General features: G+C 39.4%; 2 protein-coding genes across 11 annotated transcripts in view; both read left to right on the forward strand.

The window, feature by feature from the left end:
• The window catches only part of USH1C (USH1 protein network component harmonin), a 62,113-nt gene extending 53,780 nt beyond the window's left edge, over window positions 1-8,333 (forward strand). For 2 of the 5 annotated variants that reach the window (XM_068944909.1, XM_009669149.2), the window contains exon 21: window positions 136-8,333. In XM_068944909.1, coding sequence (XP_068801010.1) covers window positions 136-148 — 13 coding nt within the window. In that variant the 3' untranslated portion in view covers window positions 149-8,333. The remainder of the gene's footprint in view (window positions 1-135) is intronic. The other 3 variants (XR_011141342.1, XR_011141344.1, XR_011141345.1) reach the window with 3 other exon arrangements.
• Window positions 8,334-18,406: 10,073 nt separating this feature from the next.
• The window catches only part of ABCC8 (ATP binding cassette subfamily C member 8), an 84,170-nt gene continuing 82,534 nt past the window's right edge, over window positions 18,407-20,042 (forward strand). For 5 of the 6 annotated variants that reach the window (XR_011141346.1, XM_068944917.1, XM_068944915.1 and 2 more), the window contains exon 1: window positions 18,413-18,710. Coding sequence is in view for 4 of the 6 variants with exons in the window: in XM_068944917.1 (XP_068801018.1) it covers window positions 18,521-18,710 (190 nt within the window). In the remaining 2 variants the exon portion in view is untranslated. Of the gene's footprint in view, window positions 18,711-20,042 lie in introns of all 6 variants that reach the window. The other variant, XM_068944919.1, reaches the window with a different exon arrangement.

The raw sequence follows: 20,042 nt of genomic DNA on the forward strand, positions 1-20,042 counted from the left end.
TTACTTATAATGTAGATCAAAATGAGCCAGCTGAGATCTAGTTATGTAAAACTGTACTGACTAGGACAAAAAAATTACAGCTAACTGTAGCTGTTTTTCTCTCTCTCTTTTTTTTTTTTTTTTTTTTTTGGTCAGGACCTTTTTTTAAAAAAAAGAAGGCTACACTGGAGAAATGAAGTCTTTCCCTTGCAGAAACCTGCTGCTCTGTAAATTAATATCAAATCAATAGATTCATCTTTGTTTGAAAGAAACATGAACAATCAGATCTGAAAATTGACCTAGAGGCTGCAGTTTAGGCGATTTGATTAATTGCAAATCTTTCTATAGACATACAACAATAAATTGAGACCACTAAGAGAGACTGCCAATGAACATAGTTTGGTCTGTGAGGACTCAAATTCTAATTTCTCCATTTTGGAGGGCCAAATTTTGCAAACTGTCTTCCAGTTTTCCTAGAAATTGACACCAAAATGACAAATGTAGATTGAACACAGATGTCTCTTCCTGCATACAACATTTGTGATTCCATGTTCACAAGCCAGTTTGGGTGGCAAAAGGGATTATATTTTTACTCCATATGTAGTATCTTTCCATGTGGAAATGAGGGTTTATATGGGTAGCTTCTGCTCTCCCTGAGGTCCCCGAAAGTCTCTAATGTCCGATTCTGTTGCCCCTATGTTGTGAGTATGAAAACTCTGCCTCTGCAAGGGCCCTCTATACCAGCAATAGCAGGAGCGCTAGCATTATATTGAATAGTTTTAGTGATGCTTACGTGGCATAAGGGATCTTCTCTGCCAGCAAAGTAAATTTTGTCCATTTTCCTTAGCTAACGAGTAATCCAGAGAAAAGTTATGTGCAGTCACATTTATACTACCGAGTCTTCATACTGGTGGTGAAAATTACTTCCTTAGATATTCATGGGTGAAAAATTTGAGTGTGATTCAGTCTGTACTTATGTACTTTGTTGTCAGTGAGGCTATTCATACAAGTAAACTCTGCAGGAAGACACCAAGTATAAAACCTTACTGTCAGGGGCGACCCATCTTCTGCTTAAGTAGCTGCCTCTAGACCATAGAATCTATATTAGCCTGACTTTAAATAAGTCTGATTAAAGTTGTAGACTTTAAATTATCAGGAGCTCTCCTTGGAACTATAATTGTTTTCCATAGATGATAATCCCTAAAAATATACACAGATAAATAAGCAGTACAAAACCTCAGACACTTTAAAAAGAAAAAAATAGACTAAAGCTAATACTAGATTTAACATTATTTAAATGTTTTCCTAATTAGCCATAAAATCTGACCTATTCCATACCCTGTAGTTTTAAGCAGAGAAGGCAAGAGGCAAACTCCAGCAATTTTGTTGTATAATAAGAACAAATGTTGTCATAAACCTCTTGAAATACCATACTTCAGAACAGCTATGCAAAGGCATTGTATTTGCAAGTTTGTATAGTGATTTTCATACTGTATTCAGATTTTTCTTATCTGGACTAATGAGAGCAAAAGCTTACATTTCTTGGCATATCAAGTTCCTACTGAAGTTGTCTTACCTTCTTAAAGTTTGCAGACCCTCCTTTATGTAACACAGAAAAATAACAATTACATTTCTGAGAACCCTGTACTGTCCTGGAGATGAGTAATTATGTTGACTTTCTTTGTTTTATTTGCAGTATTGTTCCAGTAAGCCAATTAACATGTCTGGTGAGGGATACATGTTAGAATGTTTAAAATTTTAACTCTTACAACTAATCCAGAAATAAAATTGATTTTTGCCGAATGCAAGAAGTCTTATTTCCTCTTTACCTGGGGTTTTCTATATAGTAATAATATTTAATCTGCTGAAACACACAGATTCCTGAGTTAATCTTTAAGAATGGGCCAATTTGCAGCAGAATACCAGTCTTCTGGAATTAGAAGGAAAACTTATTCTGCACAGTAGGGAATTGTCACTGGCCTTAGTGGCAGCTACCTTTTACTGAGTTTTTATTGGCAAATCTTGTGTTCCTCTGTTAGTAGGCAAGCTACAGAGTGCAGCTGCTCCCTTGTACTTCCCCTGGTAGGTCTTTGGGTGCTTCCACCCAGATCTGTAGACTTCCTAATCAACAGACTATCCAAATGCATGAAGTTTAGCACCAGAAGGGAAATTGCACCAGGATGTACTCCTGCTGCTGCTCTGGCTCCCTGCTGCCTACATATTGCAACCATCTGCGCTGTGTGACAATGCAGGTGAGTGACTCTATCAGATATTCTCTTAAGGGATGCTTTGGGGTTACATAAATATACAAAGGAATAGGGAATAACAGTAATACACCAACAATGAACTTCAACCTGCAGCCAGTGCTTGATTGTGCTAATCATTCTCTCGGCACATAAGAAACGTGGCACAGAAAATTTGAGAGGTTAGAAGTATTTTTACTAATGTTATTTTTTCAGAGAGAAAAGGAGCACAGAAGACTGAGCTGGAAAATCTGTGGGAGTACCAACAGTTGAGTTGCAGCCTTGCTTCTTAATCACAAAACTGTCTCTCTCCACCCATCTACCCTGTTAACTTCATTTGCTTGGATACAGCTTAAAATGCATGAGAGGCAGCTGAAGAAACAGCTACTGCTCATTACTTCATGTATATGAGAAAGTATCACTTTGCCAATTTTGACCTTGTATTATGACGGCAAAGTTGCTTTAGGCAATGTACAGAGGTGATGTTAGAAAAAGGAGGCCAACCAACACTTGCGAAATCTCAATCATCTTAAGCCATTAATCGGGTAGGCTTTTACTTTATTTCTGGCTTTCAATGCCATGGGACTAGATCAAATCTTTAACTTGCCAGCTAGCTCAAGGAGTTGGACAAAGTTACAAGAAAATACAATTTTCAAGCAACTTTCCTTTCAGTTAGGTTTTGGTGCATGTTAGCGGAGGGTTTCAGACATAAATCTTTTGAACAGGCATCCATTTGATTTGCCACTGCATTGTTTTCTGGCAGCTGTTACAGTCACTTACATGTACCCATGCCTCATTCTCATTCTTCTGTAGAGACTCAAGCCAGCTGTGAAAAGATAACAGTAGGATAAATGGGACTTTCTCTTTTATCCAGCCAATGCTTAGTTTCCTTTGGGAGTATGGAAACTCTGGTCTGATGTAAAAAGCAGGAACAAGTCAGAACGCTTCACTGACAGTATCATGTATGCTTCAAGCTGCTTTTAATGCAAACTGCATTTATGTATTTCCTTTGCTCTAATCTCAGAGGGAATATGTCTAGTTTCTCAGAGCTGTTTGTTTGGTTAAGACTGCTTAGACCCATTATCTCTCTCTATGGGATAATAACCCAGAGGAAGAGTTTCTCAGAACTGTTAACAGTCAGTCTTATTCTCTTAGGAATTTATTGGCCGTGTTAGTCACAGCGTTGTCTTCAGCATACCCTCAACGTTGCTAAACTGGAGCATGAATTACATTAGAGACTTGTGACTTTCACATCTGCTCTGTAAGTGTGTGCGTGCCTGTAGGCAGGCAAAAAATGTGAAGCGTCATGGATCAGAATCATGACACTCGTTACACGGTAGGAAATATCTTTGTTTAGTGCTTTTATGGATACTAGCACTGTGAAATCTTTGACCTATTACTGCTGCTATCACTTCAATAATTTAGCCCTTATTTAGCCCATGACCGTGGACATCTTTTAAAAGCTCTAAATTCATTTTAGATTATGATTTTTTTATTTAATAATTTTCTTCTGCATTTCCAATGTATACGCGTGAAGGAATGTGTGTTTTTTATATACACGTACATCAATAGGGTTTTTTTTTAATCAGTTGAATATAAGTAGCACACATACAAATCTCAGCATTTGGCAAGAGATTTAAACTCTGAATATAAGCCGATACAAAACCTCCTACTCTAAAAACAGAACTAAAAACTGTGGTTTTTTGTCAAAGGATGCTTATCAGTATGTAAGAAGTCTTCTATGCAGTAGACAATTGATGCTTTCCATATGCTTTAGCTGTATGTTGATTTTTGACTTGGTAAAGCATGGTCAGAGTCAGGGTAGATGCTGTAGAATTCTTAGCTGTTTTTCACCAAAGTGTTTCCCTAGGAACTGCGTTGACGTGAACTGTCAACAAGCTGTGTCACCCTTACACCATTTAAAGACCAGAAAGGTCTAGTGCAGAGAAGTTAACATGCTACCTGTAAGAAGCTGACCCTTAGGATTATAAATCAGATGAGTCTAAAAATTCTTCATTATCAATTTAGCATGAGCCAGAAGAGTTTGATCCTGATACTGAATTTGTTCTCCAGTATTTATCAGACCATTTTATCTTTTGTCATTGTTCTTATTCTCATGGAAGTTGTTTTTTCTGACTTTCAGAAATTTCTGGAGCAAATTCCAAAAAATCCTGTTTTGCAGACTTGAAATCTGAGGAAGCTCCAGGTGGGCTGCTCACATGTCATGCGCACAGTTTTTATGGAGACTGACTAGGATATTTTCTTTTGCCCTCCCTAAGGAAGACAGCAAGAAGTGTACTCTCATTTGCCTCTGCAGGAATAGTGGGGGCTTCTGCTGGAATACTGCTTCTATTACTAGGTTTGTGTTTGCTTCGTTATTGGAGAAACAAGTAACGGTACAGCACTTTCTCCAAGAGCTATGCACATTTAGAGCAAGGTAACTCAGGCTATTCTTGGTCTTCACAGAAAGCATCTGAGATGAGAAGGAAATAGAGACAGATAGGAAAAGTAATTGATACAGTTCTGTTTTCTAGACTGGCACTTTCTCAAAGCTGAACATACTCCCTATTTTAGAGAATCATGTATTACAGGGCAAAAAAAAAAAAAAAAAAAAAAGCCACAAACTTTCTGTGGGCTGTGGTACTGGATGTGTAAGATGTCCCAGGAGGGTGCTAAACTATAATATAACAACCACTGGAAGGACGCTTTAAGGAATTAGTTTCTAGCAAGTGTATTGCAGACTTGCAGCTCTTGGATACGCAAGTCTGATGACTAGCGTTCAATTTGGGCTGTTTGTCTACCTGGTAAAAATGTGGCATCTGATGTGCTGCGGATAGCGGCTTCATCCAGCATCACAGGACCTACTACATGACTAGCAATGGATATCCCTTGCACGTTTGAAAGGTGATTGTGCCTGGTAAATACTTCCCACTTACAGGGTAACCATGTTCTAGAATATCTAAGGCTTTGATCCAGCAAAGTACTTAAGTACGTGCTTAAATTTAAGCATATGAGCCAATCTCATTGACATAGGTTGAGTTCAATAATACTACTCACAGGCTTAAGTACTTTACTGGACTGGGGCCTGAAGTTGAAATCCGAAGGGATGCCTTAGCCCTGGAGATGCTTTTTATGGAACGTTGTTATTGTTATGCTGAGGTTCTAAGCATTCACAGTGAATTTCAGTCCCTCTTCGTTATCCCTAACAATCTTTAAAGGTTTAGTCTTCCCACAAACCCCTTTTCTTGGTTCATCTTCCTCTTATCTTTTCTCACCATTTCTCTTCCAGACATCAGTAGAATTCTATTCTTCTGTAGCTGTAAGAGACTTTTGTTTATATGGTGCTTAAAAGTAAATTTGGGGGAGAGAGAGACTAGGACCCTCCTAACATAAACAGAGCGTAGAGAGAAATCTGACAGCTCTTTTGAGGACAAGGACTCTTCTAACTGTTAGAGAAATGAGACGGAAAGATGTTATTTACATAAAGCTTTTTCTCCTCTCTCAAAAGTTTCAAGTTACTTTTCTCTGTTTTCTTGTTTGCTTCCCTCTCTCCTTCCCCTAAGTGGTTCTGGATGCTTTAGCAAGAGGGAGGCTGAAACCCCATGTTCATGCTGAAGAACAGTGTGAGGATTTTGAATGTTAATGCAACTTGTCTTATTTATACTCTCTCTGCTTAGATAAACATTCCATCAGAAACACTGAGCAGAAAATTTGGTCTTTGATTAAACTTTTGTTTTCCTTGACAGGGTGAAATAGCTTTTCAGGATTATCCTTTGAAACTGATACCATTTCATAATAATAATTTCATAATTCATTTCATAATCATAAATGATTATCATTTTTCAAGGTTTTCTTTTTGTTCTTCTCTTCCTAGCGTAAAAGTTTAAATTTGCAGAGAAGGAACAGGAACAGTTTCTGATTAGAAGCAATTCTAGCAGCAAGGGAGGAAAGAGAGAGAGAGAGAGAGATGCCTGTTTCCATTTTGATTATTCACACCTAATTGTAATTAAGCAAATTCCTCAATGCAGAGTATCAACTAGGTAGGACAATAGGAACTGTACGCTGTTCCATGATAATGCAAAGCAGACAGCCCCTGTCTTTGCGCAGAGGAGTGACATATCGCAGGAATGAAAAACTGAAGAGCAGAGCAGTTGTGATTATACTACACCTCTGTATTCAGCTGGGTGAGAATTCCAGTTCATTGCAATGACTTAGACATCAGATTGTTCATACAGAGACTGTAGTCAGTTAAGAGAACAGAAAGAACAGAGATGGTTGAGGTGTCTTCATTGAGTTTCTGACTCAAGGTTGCTTGTTCTTCACATAGTGGAAGGCAGCTTCTCCCATGACAGAATCCATACATCTGGGTATGTGGAAGTTTTCTATTTTCAAAGGAATCAGTGTTGTTATAAAGAAATCAGTGCATGTGGCATCTGGTGGGCTGTCACTACCAGCAAATGATTCGGATGCAAATAAAGACCAGATTGTGAGAAGGCCTGAGCTACCAGTAGAAACAAATTTATTCACCAGCCAACATGTAAATATCTCAATAGTGATTTCAGAGTTAACAGGTTGGTACAATGTGGTTTTTAATGTTTTTTTCCCCCTCTTGGAATAGAGGATTTGATTGCAATTATTTTGTGTCGATATTTATAGGACAGGTAAATATAGAGTGGGTGGGCATATTTTGTGGTTGGATGGTTTAAAGGGAAAAGCTGTGTGAGTTGTATTAAATTGCCTGGCTTGCTTCTAAACGTTTATCCTGAATTGTACTGTTGCAGTAAGCTGTATTTTTTTTAAGTTATGTCAGCATTCACATTTCTGTACGTCTAGCCAAACAAAAACAGATGCACAGAACTTTCTGTTGCGCTGTTAGAAAGCACAATAAAGGGAAGATGTACTTTCCGGATGGTAAATATTATGGGGTATTATCTTTTCTAATGGTACATCTAAAGCCCTGTGCAACTGAACAGCTATGTTTAAAATACTATAGTAAGCACATGTAGAAAAGTAGCTACATCTACAAATTACACAAACAGACAAAATGCTTCCCCTTCTTTATACCAAAATAACACAAATAACTTTTATATGAGGCATGTCATTTCACTAGAAAGCAGATTACATGCAAGGATTAAACACCAGCTATTCCTACTCATTATTTATGTATTCCCCCAATTATAGGGCAATGACTAGCTGCATAATGTAGACAGCTGTGTTGCCGAGGAATAGATGAGGGCTGAAGTTTTATCGAATTCTAGCATGATCCATCCATCATCTTACAGTACCTTGAGTCTTCATGGCCCAAAATATAAGTAAAAGGGGAAAAGGCTGGTGTTTTTCTATGATATAGTGATGTCCTAACTGATCGAATAGACAATTTAGAGAAGACCTGGATGACTTGAGGACTGGGAATATGTAGAAGTATTTTCAGGCTATCTTACTTGTTCTGACCAGAGTTATACTGAGCTTGTGCTGAGGATGGATCCTTGGCACATGTGTGAAAATCATCACTTGTCAGTACTCTCCAGCTGGATACAGTATGTTCTTGTTGTCTTCACTGCATTGCTGTTACGCTGTAGATGAAAAACAGGCTAGAGATGATTGTAAATACAAAACTTCCATGACTGAGCCTCAGTGCATGACATCGCACTTGCATTTGGACTGCTAAAATGAAGACTTGCAGAAAGTTTCCGCTAACTCATGTGTTGCCTTTTTACCACAGGAGATAAATACAGCCTAGGGAAAGCATTCTGAGACAGCTACTGAAAACCATGAGAAGAGGAGAATTGGGAAGAATTACAAATATAAGAGATAATTGGAGTCCAGGATTTACACCCTGTACAGGTGGCTTTGAGATGTCTGCATGAGGTATCAGATGAGCAGACATAGTATTTATACCTGCACATGCCTGACCAGGTACCTACTGAGGAGCTGTGGACTTAGGCTGAGAAATGCCTGGGATTGTTTCCAGACGTCGGTCTCCTGAAGTAAAATTCCCTACACGCTAGTTTTTAAACTTATTCCTGTAAACTGACTAAGGCACTTACTCTTGACTTCTTAATTGAACTGGTTTCTTAAGATACTTAATAATAAAACAAAACATGATTTTTATTTGTATTACTTGTCAGTTTTGATCATATCCTCTAGCTCTATCAGTCACAATTGTATCCAACTTAAAAGCTTTTCTGAGGGCACTGTAAATTGGCCTTTGTGCTAGTGAGAATCGGGGTTGTTTTCTTAACTAATACTATACAGTGAAACAGTGGAACATATGTTGCTATGAAAAGAAAACATTTATCAACTCTGAGAAAGTAGATTTCTTTTATTGTGCCAGATTTTTAAAAAATAGCTCTTCTCTTAAGAGATGTGGTACAACATATAATCTTTAGCAAGTGCTACCACCAGTCAGCAAAATTACTATGCATGTACTGAAGGAGAAAATTACTTGGGAGGGAAAAGAGATTATTCTCTTCATAGCTATAGTCAGAAAAAAATAACTTTTCCAAGCTATTTTCTTTTTTTTTTTTTAATGGGGACAGTTTATTTAGATCTTTTAAATTAGCACGTGAGTCTTCATAATTAGGTACATAATTTTCCTAGTAGCTCATACTTTTCTGAGAGCAGCTCTTATAGAGAGATCTACAGTTCCTTTACATCCTTCCATGAAGTGGACACCTGTAGTTATTTGCTGACACTTGTATAACAGCACACAGAGGTCCCACTCAGCCTTGGACTTTTATCTTAAATGTGATCCCACCTCTAAACGTTTTTTCAAAAAGTTTTACAGAAAAAAAGACAACCCTACATAAAGAATATCACTAATATTTTATTTTAAGCGCTTCTGGAAATGAATATTCCTCTTCAGTATTTTCAATGCATTTGTGCCATGCTAAGTTCAGAAGGATGCTGTAGCTGTACAAAACCCTTATTTCTATTGTTTATTCAAAAAAAAAAAAACCACCGTAAATGCACTGCATAACGCACTAAAACTAACCTGAATATTTGTTATTCCCACCTGCCCCTTGTTCAAGCCACTAAGGGAATTCTTAGCTATAAGGCTGGAGTAAGAGTATGAAAACATCAGGGCAACATCATTCCCCGAGTTAGTCCTCTGTTGTTCACAGCATGAAGGACTTGTGATTGTTAGCTTCAAAAACTGAGGTTTCTTTGGCATTAATGAGGGACTCTACCTCCCTGACTCCCAAGGAAAGAGATAAATAACACTAATTATCGCAAACTGCTAGCATGGTCTCTCTGATTGAAGCTAGTTTTCTGTGTGCAAATGTGGCTGCCCCAGGCTTGTCAGTGTTACGTGCTAGGCAGTTGCTTTTGCTCCTATAACCTTCAAGGAAAGGATAACTGCTATTTGTAAATCACAGGTATGAGCTTTATGTTGCCACGATATCTCTATGAATTTGGTAGATGTTTCCACTGGCCTGACTGTTCAGCTGTGACAGCCAGGAAGAGACACCATCCCACTGGACTGCCAGTCCGGCATGTGAGCCTGCTGCACAACCTTTCATCATGTCCTCAGTGCAGCTGCACTTCTGACCCTTCAGTCTTCCACACAGTTCAAGCTGCTGTTGCTGTAAGAACCTTCATGAAAACTCAGAAGAATTTTCTGTTTCTCTCTTCCTTTTTGTTGATGTTAAATGTGATTTCTAATTGTATTAGAAGTCACCTGTTGAACGTTTGCTCCTCAGGGTCTCACACAGTTTTCAGAATTACAGCTCAGGGCTTGCTGTCGAAACCACCCTTAGTCGGAAGATCCAGAATCAAAGATCTCAGGGAGTAAGCCTACGAGGGGTCAGTTTGCTTTACAGAGCTGTGTAAGTATACTTTAATTTGTTGTTGATTCCTATTAACAAAAACATCCCACTAATGTTCTTTCCACGTGGTCCCCATTTTCTAACGTCTTGAGTCAGTTCTTCCAGCAGATTGTGGAACTTTTGGCACACTTGAAGTGGTGCTTTGTTGCAAAGTCACCGCTTCATCTTCTGATGCGTTAGCCCTCCTCCCTCAGGAACTTTAGGGGGCTACTGAGTTTGTCAGAGAGCTGACAATTTGGTTATTTGTTAAACCTGAGCAAATCTTAAGTGTTGACTAGATGCAGGTTTTTTTCAGTTCAGAGACTGGACTAACTCTTAAAAGAATCAGTGAGTTAACTAGAGAAGGTTTTCAGTTTTTACAGAAAAATGTCAAACCCCAGGGTGTTATCAAAGATTTCTTGTTTTGTACTGTTTTTTTTCCAACTGGGAGCTAGAAATGCTTCTTTATTTTCAGGTTACTAAACCCTTTATGAATCCTTTAAAAATAGAAAGGTCTAAGTAGAAAATGTGCTTCTGAATGAAAAGTCTACCTTTTCATTTCTTTTAACAAAAAAAAAAAAAGTACTGCATTTAAAATTTTTCCTCATTCCTTTGGCCAAGCTACTAATTGAATGTGACGCAAATTTGCAAATAGCTTCAGTTCCCTTGATGCTGCGTTTTTTGCCCAATTTTAGTTTTGTTAGTGCACGCTGATTGAAGGCTTGGTATTCAGTGCATTTTATTTATTCTTGTTACACATTTGTAGGCAGAATTGATGAACAATTAATGATTAAAATATATATATATATATAAATTATTTTTTTATTTTTATTTTTTTACAAAAAACACTCGATTCCCCCAAAAGATTGTGAATCATGAAAATCCCCAATCCAAAGAAGTGGATCTCTGGCTGATTTGAAGGCTGAGGCTGTGGACCATTTGGTATAAGTGAGGACATTCAGGATTTACTGTTGCCAGATAGAAGTCTCTCAGACTACAGTTACTTCCACTTAAAGCTTCCAAACCAAATACAGTGCTTTGCTATGTACCAACAAACTGCATTACTCCAAGAAATAATGGGCTTTTGGATAAAGTTTTTATGGAAAATATGCAAAGTGCTACAAAAAATTCCTACAGGCTAGGAGTTAATTTACTAACTAGAAGGTATATTAATTTCCTTTATATTTTGTATGGGTATTTATTGCCTAAGTCCCTCAAACCTCTGAAAATTCCAAATATAGTCTGTACGTGGGTTGAACTCAAGAGGAAAATTGCCTGAAATAGGACTTGTAGGCCTTTGACAATTAATTAGTAAGTGATATGATAAATCACAGCAGGGAATAAACACTCTTGGTTATGCAGGGTAGAGCTTTTCTGTGCATATTCATAATTCTTCTTTTAAACATTAATCCACAACGTGGATTTTTTACTGTCGTGTTGGTTGAGGAGCTTGAGTAAATGCTAAATTGCGTTCTATTCAAAGTGCATAGTAGAAAAATTTTCAGTGCAAAACCACATTAAATTGCAATACCTTTTTTGTGAAATTTTTGTATAATTTTGTAAAATAGCAGCACAGCAAGAATACATCCCACATCCAAGTCTAAATTGATATTTTTAAGTTTCTTTTTAATCATCATGTAGATTTAACCCACTGGATAAATTTAGTATAACCTGGACCAATTCCCAGATGGTAAATAAACTAACTTCAATTCTCTAGCGTTCCTAAAGAGAAAGCCATTTTCTGTTTTGAAAAGGAAAGAGGATGGTAGCTCCATGTTGTTCCTAATAATCTTTAACAAACAATTCAAATCTTAGGTTTAAGTCTACTTTCTATTTTTGGGAGAGTTCCTAAAAGGGCCAGTGACTTTTGGCTCTGTAATCTTTTAGGAATTAACAGTGGCTATCTGTTTATTGTTAGTGCATGTGATTCTTGTAGTATAAACAGGCAAAAATATCTTTTCCATGCAAGAGTCCAAACACATGGCAAAGCATTACAAAAGCACTTAACTGAATTAATAACAAATACAATTTGCTAAAGGATACCGCATTGGAGTCAACATGCGAGTTGTTTATTGGCGTGAGTTTATTCACAGCACTAAACCTATTCTCCTGAGGAAAACATGACACTTGCAGTTCAAGTGCTATACAGAGAATACTCAAAAATATTAACCATTTACAAGCTGGAAAATAAACTAACATACAGTGTGGTCAATGAGATCATGCAGAGATTCTAAGAGTCGGGAGTGAATAGAAAGTTATTTTAGGCCTGAAATATCAAAAATTTCAGCTGTTTCTGTTGCCTCAGCATTTATCAGATCAGCCTGAAATATTTTCAAATGTTGAGCACCAACCAAGCTAACTGAAGCTTGGGGTACTTACCTACCAAAATACTTTCAGGAAAAATCAGAGCTGTAGGTGGAGTAAGGGAGTGGGCAGGTGAGAGGAAGAATAAACCTTTTATTGAAAACACTGCTGGCTGCTCTTCTGGGATCAGAAGTGGATGTCCAAGGGAGAAATGATTGCTGAGTGGGACAGTAACCTCTCTGCCTAGTAAAAGCAAAATGCAGAGTACTGTCAGTCAAAGAAAGCATTGCACCTTTAGAATACTGTTTGCGAGCATTCGAATTTCCATTGCTGTAAAGCATTCTAGTGATGCAGAAGGGCAATGAAGCATCAGGTATATCTTTATGTGATAATAGTAAAGAAGACAGCCTACAACCATTCATTTGATTCACCATGCATTTGCCAGGTATCACCAAACATGAATGTTTGCTTAACACTTTAAAGCAGTTGAGTAAGCTTTTTTTTGCCTCTAGCTTTTGCCTGATTTTCAAGTATCATGTGATGTTGCCAAGATGGCACTGCCCTGGCTATGTTGAACTGGGAAGCTAGTTTTCAGCTGAGGAGCTAGTTTGAAGCAAGTGTAACTACCTAAGTGTTCTGCTGTATGTTGGAAAAGAAGCTGTTCTTCATAAAATAATTTAAGGATAGAGGTCCTGTATGTATCTAAAGCCACAAGATATCTGAAGAGTATTCAAGGGATAAAAGGTGAGCATAGAACGGGGCTAGGCTTTTTCTGTTAATATAATGGAGAGATTGCTCTGTATTCCCTTAGCCTGCAGGATAATTCTTTCACTTGGCTTGGCACCATCTGGATACAGATTTCTTACAATTTCCACAAGCCCGCCGAGTACCCTATTTAAAGAGATAATCACTGTATTTGTAAATGCTGACTACAAAATGTTTGTGTTCATGCCAAGATCTACAGCATGTATGTAATTTTTTTGAAGTATCAGAAGCATAAATACAACCTAATAAGGAAAAAAGAAGTGGATTGCTATAGGTATTTCATTTTCTGCACTCCTCTCTTTTAGAGGAAACCGTATGTATTCATATCCTTGTTGCCAGTTAAAGTTACTTGGCCTAAAACAAGAAAGTTTAATTCAACAGAGACTGCGAAACTTTGTATGGTGTATTGAAGTTTTAGGTAGTAGAATGTTAATGGTTTTCATATTCATGGCCAGTCAGAGTATAACCGAGTAGAGCAATTGGAATACATGTCCTTTGAGAAGTGTTAATGCCAATTAAAGACATTATCAGGGATTTCCCTGTATTGATTACTCAGATTTTGGGCAATTTTCTGAACCATGAAGTAGAGGGTTTGTAATCTTTCTTCATCCTTTTATGACAGCACAGGAGAAGAAGAAGAAGGGGTGGGAATGCTGTATGATTCACTGCCACAGATTGGAAGAAATATCCAAAGTCATAATAAATATCAAACATGGCTATGGCTGCCACTTTTCTGTAGGCAGAACAAAACGTGAGAGACATCATTGTTAACAGCCACATGCAACTTACATTACCTTTCTAATAATGCTGAATTCAAAGTCTTTGGACCAGAAGTGAGATGAAGATGATGTACCATGCTTGTGAGGAGTTGCATAATCTTTATTGGTAACTCTGCCCGTTTTGATTTTAGCCTACTCTGTTTGGGAGAAAGTAATTAAAAATGAGTAACAGAATCTAGACTGTACACTAGAACTGGTTTATGTTAAATTACTGCTGATAGCCAATCAGAATATTTATCTTTCAGAAATAAGTATTATTCAGCATGTTAGGACATCAGAATGAGCTTAAGGCTCAGTGGTTTGTTCCTATTTAGGGGACGATTAGGCTTGTATCGGTTGTCCTACAATAACGTAGTGTGCCTTCCTCAGCCATAGGCGAAGGAGAACGGCATTCCGTAAAGTTCAGGTGGAGAAAAGAAGCAGTGTTAACCATTCTTGCTATGTAAAATGCAGAAAAACTGAATGTTTAAATCAGTAATATGTATACAGCTTTTTTGGTTGCGTTCCCTTTTTAACTGGCTGATGCAACAAGCAGATGCAGAAGAGTGCTCATTCACTGGTTTAAATGGAATTCACACAGTGGCACACGCTTAAAAATAAGCTGCTCTAAAACACTTAGCTGAGTATTTGCCTAATGTTTTGAGATCACTGTCCAAAAAAGAGTTTATGTTTCTTTTCCAAGCTCAGACAGATCTGCTTACTCATAAGTTCTTTCTTTATTTTTAATGAGGGCCTGCACTCAAACATTAATATGGTTTATTTAGGGAAGAACAGCCATTGCTGTGAGCCTCTGCACTCACCGTACTGTTATGCTTATTACAGTATTTTTATAGCAGTACATGAAACAATTTTTATAAAGAAATCTCACTTGCTTTGTTGAAGGACGTCTTTATGAAATAATAGAGTTCTTTTCTCCATAACAATAACGTAATAGCTTTTTCTGTGATAATTTTCTCTCACTTTTTTGTCTGTACCTTTCTAAAGATGCTTTTGAAAGGGACTGATAGTTTCATCCCGTTCATGTAAATTGTTCTTCCTCTCTATTTCTAAAAGCAGAATTTGATACAAAACGCAAATCATAAATCAGTACATGTTATTTAGCAAATTTTAAGTCAGACTGAGGGGAATGAGTAGAGAACAGTAGCAAATTCCACTTGCTTTGCTAAGTTTTTCTGATTAAGATTTCCCCTTGACACTTGGTTCCATTAATGCCTTTAAACTACACACAAGAAAAAAAAAATTCCTACTTGAGGACTGAGTTTATATGTCTAATATCAAATGTAATCTGTGGCTGCTCAAAACACTTGAAAGATTATTTTTCTTTTGTATCTGAGTTTCTAGATACAACAAAAGCGAAAGCCAGTACAGTGATCTATGTAACTGCAAAACAGGATTTTCAAAGACAGACTACTACATGGTCTGTACAAAGACTCCTGCTACATAGTATTGTTGAGAAAGGGAAGTCAGTGCAAAACAGCTGAACAAGAGGAGCAAGAAATGAACAGAGGTAGGAAAGAAAGGTGAACGTTTCCACTTAAACAAATATTCTCGTCTGTTAGAAACAACTATAAGGTTTTAAGTTCTGAAACATCAGTATTTTTTCTGCAAACTCCAATGCCTCTGCCTTACTGCTAGATTCTGCATCTTGCTCCTAGACCAATTCCAATTTCAAGCCAAGCATACAAGTTATTTTCCTTAAGATAAAAAATATTACTCCTTCTATGTCTGAAATTCAATTTCAAATAACCAAGGTGTTTCCAGAATGTTTCCAGACACCTAGTAAATGTGCTGGCTGCTGCCAAGATCTGGCTCAATTCCTCGTTTTTAATAGATGGGCTGAAACTATGAAGCAGAAAACTGACTTCCAGCAAAATGGAAGCAAAATGCAAAAAAAAGAAAAAAAATCTACTGGGAATTTTGAGGAAAAATTAGGTTGTATTTGCAGTGTGCAGGACAATATTGTGGGCCTAAGTTTAGAGTTCACATAAACAAAGCTGTGTAACTGTTGGTATAACTTTGCCTTTTCTGTACTTTAAGTAATTCTGTTTTTGCAAAGCTTCACGAAAACACAGTTTTGAGAAACAACCTATTCCTCTGTGACCTGCCTCAAAGACCACTGGAGGGATACTCTGGGTAAATAAAGTCAATCCTTTGCCATCACAGGCAATCATATGCAAGACTCAGAAAAGGATCAAACTCCGTCTTAAAACTAATCGGTGAAGTCAAAGCGTAGCTCATTCACCATTTGTGAGTGAAAAAGAGATTGTAACTTGATGCTTTAGCAATCAAAATCAGGGTTAGTCCAAATTCTTCACTCTTCTTTGATTTGACTGTTGTTAAGCAGGGACAAAATTGTGGTCTTGTTATTGAAAACACAAGTTCTGTAAAGTGTGTGTGCATGTGTGTTTATTGTTATGAATTTTCAGCTTATCAATTAGTTGGTTTAATTTTTGTCAGTTTTTTTTTCTTTTTCCGATGTTTCATAACTAGTTAGTTGTAATCCAAGACTCTTCCCCTCTTTAATCCATCACCTCTCTGATCAGGCTGCCGATGCATTTCAAACTCACCTTTAACTCTGTGATGCATGCACATCTGTTGTAGGATCTGGATTGAGACCATTAATTTTAAACAGTGATGTTAATGAAGTAATCTTTGCTGCATTTAAAAAACAGTGGAAAAGATGCATGTCGAATTCCAAGCTATAGAGTCTCCTGATTTCCTGATGCCTTGCAATGCGAGAAATATGTTTTAAAAATGTTGCGATTGACAGTGTCATAAACGAAGGTGATCTTGAGGTTCAGAGACAGTGCAAGGTCGGGAGGTCTGAGCTCAGTTCCTGGATTCCTTTGGAGACTTTAGCAAACTTTTCAATTTCTGTGTTAAGTTCTCCAGCCACAAAGTGAAGGTGATGGTGATTCCTTTCCCAGTCCTTACCCTATGATACCAGTGTCCGGTGTAAACTCTCAAAAGTTCTCTGCTGTTTGTTCCTATACCATACAGAGCCCTTGCATTGCTTGGGGCCTCAGGAAATACAAAATTAAAGTGATTAAAAAATTATCTGTATGTAACTGCACATACTGTTTTGTTTGTTAAATAACTCTTATGATTTATTCTAAACAGAGATAAGCTTAACCAGAAGCTCAGCTGAATGCTGGGTTCTATCCAAAACTTAAAATAATTGCAGTCTTTTCAGAGTAGGTATAACTTTAAAATGCGAAAAAATACATAGACACAGGATTTGGCTTGGGTTTTGTCTTTGAATTATTAGTCTTAAACACGCTGCTGTAGTCCAAAAGAGCCCATATAGAAAATAGTATGCTGCATGCAGCGAACTACTTTTTCTTCCCTCCTGTCTGGCAAGACCAATAAAAGCAGCATGAAAGCAGAGTAATTTTCAGGTCTATTAGTAGAGTTGTCTGCCCTAGAAATCAGATGTACTCTGTTTATTATGTTGAGCATCTGTAGCTTGATCGTTAAAGTAAAGTTAAGGAAATTGTACTTTCCCTAAGTGCAAATGCTATTCACTTATGGAGTCATTTCCTTAAGAGCTTAACGGGTCGACATTTAGCCAACTTGTAGTTGTTGTGTTTTGAAGTGTAAAGCCTGGGTACTGGGCTTTATGTTTCTGTTTTTAGGATGTGACAAGCTGTATAAACAATCAGATAAGCAACTGATAAGTGTGACTGGGGATAAAAGGAGCTCCAAGATAAAGTATTTGGATACGACTTAATGTTGAATATCTCACTGCTATATACCAGATATTTGAATCTCAGGCTTTAGCTCAACCTGTGCCCCGAAGTGTAAGCGAACTGTAAATTTCTGAAACGCCTCACAGTTTATTTTTCAGTATTTATCCCCCAGCATGGAGGTATTCGGTTAGATTTTTTTGTTTGGCCTTGGCTCAGCTGAGCCACGCAACACAAAATGGTTTTGAAAAGTTTGGTTTGTAGGTTATGCGAGTATGTACAGAATCGCTAGGGAGTGATCGAGAACCCACTCAAATACGTGGTCTGACTCAAAAGTCTGGGTGAAAAAAATATTAGGTTTGATTTAGATTCATTTGAGGGAGGGGCAGAAAGGTGAATCATAAATGTAATTGCTGCTTAGGATGGGACTTCAAAGTCTCCTTGGGTTACAGGGTGCAGTCGCTTACGAGATTTAATGCCTTCATCATAGCAGAGAGAAGTGCAAAGCTGACAGTTTTTAAAAAAATGTACTTATTAACCTCCGTAGTTCCTCTGTCATCACTAATTTAGTGCCCCCTTCTATGTTGTGTCGTGTAAGAAGCTGAGTTATCACAGCCCGTGCAACCTGAAACGCTCTTTTATGCTGCTCTGAGACCACGGAGGGTTGTTGCAGTGCTTCGTCATGGTTAACCTCAGGAAGAGGAGACACTTTCCCCCGCTCACCGCCTCCCCCGCCCCCTGACGCTCCCTCCACACCCCGCGCCGCCTGCGAGGCGCTCTTAGGCCGGGCCGTTAGGGCGTGGCCGGGCCGTTAGGGCGTGGCCGGGCCGTTGGGCCGCCCCGGGGCGGGGCGGCCGTTAGGGCAGCCCCGCGCGGCTCCGCGGCTGGCTGCCGCCGCCGCTGCTGTCGCTCGCCGGCAGGTGCGGGCAGAGCCGCCGCCGCGCAACCCCGCCTGGATGTGCGCGGAGGCGGCGCCCGGCTGCGCGCAGGGTCCCGCCATGGCCCTGGCTTTCTGCGGCGACGAGGGCAACTCGGGCGCCTACAACGTGGACCACGGCGTGCTCAACAACGGCTGCTTCGTGGACGCGCTCAACGTGGTGCCGCACGTCTTCCTGCTCTTCATCACCTTCCCCATCCTCTTCATCGGTGAGGGCCGCCGTCGGGGAGACCCCCTTCGCCTTGTTCTCCTGCGTCCCCCCCTTCCTTTGTCCTTGCCTGGCTGTGTCTCCCCCGCCTGCAGAGTCCTCCCACCTTGCCCGGCTCTGTCCCTCCCCCCGCCGCCGCCTGCCTGTCATGTTTCCCCTCTGCCTGTCATGTCTCTCTTCCCCCGCTCCCCCCCCCCCCCCGCCCCCGGCTTTACCTTAGTCGTCCTCCCTCCCCGCCTTTGGCTTGGCCTGAGTCGCGGCCCCCCCCCCCCCCCCCTTTGACTTGGCTTTGTCGTGTGCCCGCCCTGCCTTTGGCTTGGCCTCAGTCCCGTCCCCCCCGCCCTTGGCTTTGTCTTGCCCCCTGCCTTGCTCCCTGCTGTCCTGGTGGCAGCTGTAGTTGGCGCCCAGGCCACGTTTCAGGATGCCCGGGCGAGCTCCTGCCCTGAGGTTGCCCGCTGATGCTGGCAGTCACAGGGGCTTCCTCCGCTCATGGCCCCCTTCCGATTTCCCACCGTCCGCGGGCGGGGGTGGACCCTGCCGGGGAAACTCCCCTGCAGGGGGCTGGTGACCCCGAAGGGGCCGTGGGGTTTGTCTGCAGGTTTTGCCCAGCAGTGCAGGAAACAAGAGCAAAGGTGCTGTTAAAAAACAGAAAACCTGGCAAGTAAGTTGTATGTTATCGAATAATACCCGCTGCAGTTACTGGGAGAGTTAGAGCAGCCAGGCAGCCCCCCCAGTCACTGGTAAGTGGGGTTACCAGTAGGTGGCCCAGTGGCTTAATAATACGTGTCACTACTGAAGTTATGAGTGCCACTGTGCTCAGCCCGGTCTGTCCTCTGCACAGCATGTGAGCTGTATGATTTAACGCTCACTTCTGTTGATTGTAGAAGGTCCAGGGCTGAAATAACAGCACAACTGTTCGAAAAGGGTCATCTGAAGAACTGCCTAGAGTACTGCTCCATAATCTGTTTTTCTGGCTTCTCTCAGTGTTCTTACTCTTTTTATTCGCTATAAAATGGTATTTTAGTTGAAACCTAGAGAATAAAGTATTTTTAAAAAAATATTATTTGTAAAATGAGTTGAAAATTAGAGTAACTAAATGTGTGAGAAGAATTATTGTACGATTTTGTTTGCATCTATCAAAATATTTAAATATATATTAAGAAATGTGAAAAACATTTAAGGCATATAATTATTTGATAGCAAGTCACTGAAAGTATTGGACTTCGCTTGGTATCTTGTCTGCTTTGTTGATTTTATTCCATATGAAAAATGAAGTAACAAGAACAGAGTTCTGAAAAGCTTGAGATGTGTGCATGTTTAATAACACAGTTGT

Source organism: Struthio camelus, chromosome 5 (genome assembly GCF_040807025.1).
Source record: "Struthio camelus isolate bStrCam1 chromosome 5, bStrCam1.hap1, whole genome shotgun sequence".
NCBI classification, from domain to species: domain Eukaryota; kingdom Metazoa; phylum Chordata; class Aves; order Struthioniformes; family Struthionidae; genus Struthio; species Struthio camelus.